The sequence below is a fragment of the Fulmarus glacialis genome, unplaced genomic scaffold (genome assembly GCF_000690835.1).
Source record: "Fulmarus glacialis isolate BGI_N327 unplaced genomic scaffold, ASM69083v1 scaffold4242, whole genome shotgun sequence".
In the NCBI taxonomy this organism is placed as follows: domain Eukaryota; kingdom Metazoa; phylum Chordata; class Aves; order Procellariiformes; family Procellariidae; genus Fulmarus; species Fulmarus glacialis.
In genome coordinates this window covers 19,825-27,247 of record NW_009195787.1, presented here as the reverse complement: position 1 = coordinate 27,247, position 7,423 = coordinate 19,825, and the positions used below count along the sequence as shown (strand labels likewise).

The 7,423-nt window shown below is 35.7% G+C and overlaps 1 protein-coding gene across 1 annotated transcript in view; it reads left to right on the top strand.

Moving 5' to 3' along the window:
- AGFG1 (ArfGAP with FG repeats 1) overlaps positions 1-7,423 on the top strand; it is a 27,801-nt gene that overhangs the window by 8,717 nt on the left and 11,661 nt on the right. The window contains exons 2-4 of the mRNA XM_009588200.1: positions 1,878-1,993; positions 2,520-2,682; positions 3,716-3,872. Of these exons, the coding sequence (XP_009586495.1) occupies positions 1,878-1,993; positions 2,520-2,682; positions 3,716-3,872 (436 nt within the window). The remainder of the gene's footprint in view (positions 1-1,877; positions 1,994-2,519; positions 2,683-3,715; positions 3,873-7,423) is intronic.

Sequence of the window (7,423 nt, the reverse complement as noted above, 5' to 3'; positions counted from 1 at the left end):
CCTGCTGCCAGGTATTCTGTAACTAGTCATAAACAGGACTTCTCTTCCTCCTAGCAATCCTATGACTACTAGTTGGTGCAGTTATACTCACAAATCTAAGTATAGAAATACCACTGCTCACGCACATCAGACTATCCACTGCAGATATTTAAAGCTATACCCATAAATGTTCTGAATTTATAAATTTTGTCAGCAAAAAGTAGTGCTTGTGTGAAAGATTGCTACTATTAAAATAGTGCTTCATGCTATTGGCTGTTATTTCAGAATAGACTTCTGACTTTTTTGACTAATGTATGAAGAAGTATTAAATACCTTCAGTTTCATTTAATCTACTACCGTACTGCAAATAATGACTGTTTAAATTTGCAAACTCAAATCAGTGCATTGAACTTAACCCTTTTGTGGAATACAATTGCTGAATGAATGCTGAATAGCTGACTTTATTTGAAGGAGGAACTACTGATCTTATTTTTAGATGAGGATTTAAATCATTAATTTAGAGTTATACTGTGATCATTACATTTGTTTCCCATTGTTGTTTGTCTCTATCCAGTAGATGACAATAAGGACTGTGGAGTGTTGGACATGTAAGCAGGCTATATAAAATTGAGACATCAAGTATGAAATACATACTTATGCTGTCTGTCTAATCTCTTAATCCTGAGCAATCTTTGAAATGATCTATAAAATTTATCACATATGACAACCAGTGCTCCTGAAGATGCTAAGTTGCTACAATTTTGGTGAAGTTAGCTGGCCAGGTAAAGAAGAAGAAAACCTCTCTGGGGAAGATGATGTAGTGGAAGTATCACAGCTTCTACCTTGATTTGCCAACTTTCATGACAGTCGGTTTATGCAGCTCTTGCTTGTTAGAGCATGTGTTTCCTCTGAAGGTCATGGGGAAAATACTGAAAACCTGACACTATTGCAGGGATAGAGGGCAACACTTACAGGAGGCATGTAAAGAGGGGTGGTCAGGACTATTTCAGAAAGGGTGTGGGAAGAAAGGGTATGCATCGTAAAAACAAAGCTTTTTTGACTCCACTTCTCTGGAAGAAACCTGTTCTAAAATGTCAGAGTCTGTTTTAGAGAGTTTGTAATGTTTGGGTGCATATTCAGGTTACTTGCAGAATAGTCGCAAGTGCTTAAAGAAAACGTTTTAAATGTGACAACTCCTGTGTCTTGTTTAGTTTTGAGAACAGTCACCTTTCCTCTTGTTTTGGTCAGGAATTGAAGCTGAACATATTGAGAATTTTGCAATTGCTTCAACTTCTGCTCACTCACAACTACAATTAGAAAATTAAAGCAGAGCAAGAGTACTTCCCCCTTCTCTCATACCCTCGCTCAAATTAAATGTATATGATGCCGTAGAAACTGCATCATGGTAAGAAAGGCTGTTTAAAAAAAAAAGTTCCTATACTCAAATAGTAATTATAAGTATAAATACTAAACCTCAGATCCTTTAAAAGCTACCATCTGGGGCTTATGGCATATGGAATCTGTTGAAACAGTTTAAACCCTGAAGGACAGATAAGGGAATGTATAGAATTAAGTAAAGAAGAGTCTTAAAGATCACAAGTAGAAATCAGGTGCTTTGCCCCTTCATGAGTACATACTACAAATATTTTGTAAAAGCAGTATTTGATGGTGAAATTGGATGCTAGGATTTGCTTGCCCTGCTGTGACAGATGGTCTTTCAACTTTAAGTATTTAGACCAGTACACGGTGCACCGGTCGTTAAAGCAGCTCAGTCTGGAACAGAAAATGTGCAGCCACACACTTTTTAATGGTTTGATATATTAATAATTGTAAACTTAAATAGATTTTGAATTAAGATATTTTCGCTGATTAATCTGTGGTTGTTTTTTTTTTATAAGGTGTGCAAACAGATTTGGCTAGGCCTATTTGATGATAGATCATCAGCAATTCCAGACTTCAGGGATCCACAGAAAGTAAAAGAATTTCTACAGGAAAAATATGAAAAGAAAAGATGGTAAGATAGCTTTACAACTATAAAAGTTGCCTCTATGGCAAGAAGTGAAGATGGGCTGTTATCCTCACATTCTTGTGTGCTCTTTGGACTAGATAGCACAGCTCTGTAAAGTAAAATGATTTCTGGACTTTATTCAGAGCTCCTACAGGAAGCAGAGAAGACAAACAGTTTAAAGAAGTTTCTCAGTGTGTAGTTCATATTGATGGAACAGAAATGGCTTAAGGGGATATCAACAACAGTGTAAAGTAAGGGTTTTGCAGGCTTTTATTAGGAGGTGGAAAATGTGTGGCTTGTATTAAATAAGTGCTACAAAATATTGATGACTTGGAATTCTAGTCCATTTTTTAAAAAATATCTGGCATATTTAAATGATGGTATTTTGCAAACTACTGATACAATTTGTTGCAGCGTCAGCAGTTAAAATAGCAAAGCTGAGATCTACCAGTTCTCACACTTGAGTCTTAGGAATGTTGAGCAGAACTTTTCATGTTAAACTTGTAAAAACCATTGCTCTTTTTGAATGTAGGTATGTTCCTCCAGAACAAGCAAAGGTGGTGGCATCAGTCCATGCATCCATATCGGGGTCTTCTGCTAGTAGTACAAGCAGCACACCTGAGGTGAAGCCACTCAAATCTCTTTTGGGAGAAGCTGCACCCACACTGCACTTAAACAAGGGCACACCTAGCCAAGTGAGTAATGACAGAGCTGAAGAGCCCAGAACTGTTCAGCAGTATTTTTTCTCTTTTAGTGGCACAAGAATTCTTGCAATAGCAACTGTTACTAATAATTTAATCACTAAAGACAACTTTATTTTATGTATTTTGTTGAAGTATACAGGTGTTTGCAGATCAGGTTCTAAATTAAGCTTGTTTCTATTGACCAAATTGGTTTTTTAATGGTTATTTTCAGTAAGCAGAATTTTCCAGTGTGATTGACAAGTTTTGTGATTATCTTTTGCTTAAATATCTCTAAAGTTTGAACCTAATGTGATATATTTCCATGTTTGTTTTTTTAAATTTGAAAACAATAAAATGGCTGATACTGTTAACCATGGGATTAGTAGTGAATATGTGGATGAAAAGCGTGCGTGTTCATTATTACTTGCTATGCATTCTGTAACTGTCTTATCAAGTGGCTTTCAGGGACTGTCTGTATGCTGTTTTGTAAAGCCAAATAACACTATGTACTTAGATTTTGGAGGGAAGACAGTTTTTTGAAAAACTGTTTTATCTTTAGGATACAGGCAGCTTTTGAATGGACCTCTTAAAGACTCAAACAGTAGAAATTTGCGGCTTGCAGCCTTGCTATGAAATTCTTCAATTTTTCCCTTCCTATACTGAATTCTAAAGGTTTTTTTCAAAATGCAGTGAAAAATATTTTCCAACTTGTAAAATTAAGTTTTACTACTTGTATTTGTACAGTATTTGCAGTTTTAAATACGTGATTTTGAAGTTGCTTACATGCTGCTACTTTATTCTTCTATGCCCTATTAATCCATGGAAATCTGCTGCAGAGTTCCTTTAAAAGCCACCATAGTAGCATAAATAGATTGTCCTCCTCATACTATAGGAGGAGGGTCTGTGTTCTATACAGCACCTTAAACTTCAGGAATAAATGATTTGTTAAAGAAATATGCTTGGTCTATCCTTCTAGTATTTTGCAAAAGTCAGTTTGGTAAAATACCAGCTTTTTTGTATTATCTAATTGAAATGTTGTTTGTAGTCTCCTGTTGTAGTTCGATCTCAAGGACAGCAGCAACAAGAAAAGAAACAATTTGACCTCCTCAGTGACCTTGGCTCAGATATCTTTGCTGCTGCACCTCCTCAGTCAGCTGCTACAGCAAATTTTGCTAATTTTGCACACTTCAACAGTCATACAGGTAAGTATTCTGAGCAGTATATCCCTTTTAAATGTATAAAATGTAGTTTTAATTTTTGATTACTTTAGACTAAACTTCTTCATGAGGGATATGTAATTTCTGTGCCTTGAGAATGTTGTATTGCTCAAGATTTCCTTTAGATCTTTCTTTATAAAGATTGAAGACGTAAAGGCTGATAATCCTGTTTTTCGAAGTGGGAGTTGCTATAGCTATTTTCTGTGATATGTATGATTAGACTGTTTCTGCCTGCTACTAAACTTTAAATTCTTTGGGGGAGAGAGTGAGAGGATGAGTAACAGAATGTAGGGTGAAACTGATGATAGACCTTCAATTTTCTTTCTGAAAACTATTAGGAAGAGCATTCTTGGAAAAAAAGCAGATATAGGGACATTAAGGGAGTTCAAATGCATTGACAATAACTGTCAATTTCTTAAAAGAAAAACAAAGGCTTCCTCAGTTTAGGGAATGACCTCCTCTTTTGTGTGTGTGTCTACTTACTACCCATGTGGGTAGTATTCTGTAGTTTCAAGAAGAGTAAACAAGCTTTGGGCATATATATTGACTGAGAATGGGGGTAGGCCTTGAATTCTTAAAGAATGACTTCAGTAAAATATATTGAGCCCTCAGGGTTTATTTTCAGCCAAAGATCTTGAGCCATAGACGTCTATCCTAAAGAAAAAGTTGATTCTGTGGTCACTAAAGTATGTTGTTGTTAACTTGCATTGTAATTGTGGGAAAGTACCTTTGCCTGCCTTGTCTGAATGGGCTTTTCATCTAGATTTTCTGAGAGAAACTGTTATGCTGCTAAGCCAATAAGAATAAGAGAGATTTCTAGCAAATCAGTCTTGAAATTGTTAACAGCTGAGAGGAAGTGGGGTAGAGGGGACTTAAGGCACACCTGAGGAACTGAGCAAAGTATCCAGGCTTTCTCAAAGTTAACTTTCAAAAAAAAAAAAAGTTGTGAAATAATAGGCTGAATTCAGTAATACAGAATAAGAGTTGCCGTTGCAGTGTATTTTGTAAAATCCTTAACATAAGATTTCATGTTAATCATCTTTTTGGAGGTACATTTAACTGGGAGAACTTGTGCTGACTGGCCAGTGTTGTACAGTGTTACTGAAGAGGCTGCAGATATTTAATTCTTTCTGATAACTTATTCTTTCCAAACTTGTTGCTGAATGATTCTATGTTTGTATACACTTAATTACTCTTTCATTCTCTACTCTACATTAATTACTCTACTCATTCAGAAGATGAAAATTCGGTTAAAGCAGTATTTCAGTTCCAAATCTAGGTAAAATTCCACTGCGTCTCTGCTGGGTAATTTTTAAAAGGATAAGAAGCGATATGAACACTCCAGAATAAATATAATCTTATGAAAGAGTCTGTTAATTTCTGGTTGAAATAAGTGCTGAAAATCAAAATTGAGAGGAATACTCAGCTGTACTGACTAGTTTTCTGTTTCAATAATTAACTATTGTGGTCATTCGTCATGAATCCTTTCCATAAGTTTTAGAACCCAAGACAGTTTCAGGGCTGGTAAAGCAATTTCTAAAAGACAAAAATATAATTCTGAGCATGCGATAGCTGAATGTGTATTGCAGACTGGTTTATCTGAAGGTGTTTTCTGACTTGCTAGGGTAAAACACTTATAAGGCTTGTTCTGTGTGCTGTAACCACAGGGTAGTGTTAACTGAAACTAATAATGAAATGCTACAGAGTCTTCCTTTTGGAATACAAGGATGGTTGATCAGTCCACCAGCTTTGGCAAAAATGAGTTTTTAATGCTCATTTAAGGAGCTGTATAAACATGTAATATTTGTTAGTAATCACACACTACAGCAGAGGGTGTAAGAACTTGCACTTAGTCCAGCACTACTTTCTCGAAGTTTATGGTCCGGTGTTCTTGTTTTAGGGCTTGGTTTTAGCTATGCCTACAGGGAATGGACTTCTTTCCCTTCATGTACACTATGGTTAACTGAAGAAATCACTGAAGAGCACCAGCAAACTTAAGGTCTTCCAGTATAAGTTACTGTTTCTGCAATTAAGGCACAACTGAGTGCAGCAGCTGATAAGAAAATATTAACAAACTTGTGCTGTGATCTGTAAAGTATAGACGTAAAGCTTGAAAATTATGCAGGAAGTGCAATTTTTGATATGTTCCTTTTTTTCTGAGTTTTCTAATATACTAAGCTGGCTCAGGACATTGTTGCATGTTGAAGGGGAAACATGCCTTATGTTTACTGTCTGTATGTAATTTACAAACTTCCATAACTTCTGCAAAATGATGATACTTTGAAGATGATGGTAGATCACTGTTCTCTGTCTGTAGTTTACAGACTGGTAATAGCGACAGAAAAGATAAAAATTTTTGACATGTAGACTTTCTATAAACTAATGGAATAGAAGACCTGAAAAAAAGATTTTAAAATGGCATAGTGACACAGCACAAGTCTTATCACGGGTAACAAGGGAGAATAGGCTTTACCCAGAAGAAATAAAATAGTATGATACAGTTATTGTCTTCTAGAGAATTCTTTTCAATTTTGTAATTGAATACATGTGGAATTTATTTTAGGTTTTTTGGTTTTGCAATGTTTCATGCCTTTATTCCACACTAGGTAGTGCAAACTTCACAGAAGAAACTATGCAAAGATTGTAGGGGCAGCTTGCATTGCCATGACAGGTGCTGTCATACTTGAGCTAGGTTTAGCCAGCTAGCTTTTGTACTGCCTCATTGATCTGCAGTCACAACAGCAGTTGTAAATCTATGCCAATCTGCAATCCATTGCAGTTCCTTAACTTACTTAGGGTTGTTCTTGGGTTTCTGTGTGGAGAACTGAATTTTGGAATTGCCAATCTACATATTGTTCAGGTACAGGAAAGTACAAGTCTTACCTGGTCTTTACCTTTGTGCCCCTTTTACATAGGTTTAAACTTTACCACATAAAATAAAGCAAGATTAATATCTGAATACTCTGCAGAAGAGTCTTTACAGCTCTACTGTTTTAACATGGGCCCACTTGCAAATCATACTTTCTGTGTCTGCTGATGGAATAAAATTGTTACGTGGCCTGTAATATAATACATTCCAGTTTTTAATCTAGACCCAAAAGATATTTCATTTAAAATTCTTGACATAGTATTCTGTTTGTGTGAGTGATTAAAATGAAAAATTCTGTTACTGTTCTAGGAGTGACATTTATGTACTTAATCCTATTTGGTCAACTAAACATCAGTCTGCGAGTAGCCTCTATCCAATTGATGCATGAGGATGAAAGCATCACTTTCATTTTAAAGCAAGGTGCAATTGAATTCTTAATCTATTCCTCTTAAAAAGCTACTGGCTTAAAAACAAAACAAACAAACTTGTGGAATGTGGAGTTGAAGTCTGTAGAATGCGTTTGAACTAATACAGAGGGTATAATAGAAACTATTTTTCCTCTGTTTGTGTCAACTTTTTCTCCTTGCACACTTTAAGCACGCTTTAAAGGTGAAAATTTTAGGACAGAACTTTCCCAACACCTTGCTTTCTCATTGATTTCACCCCC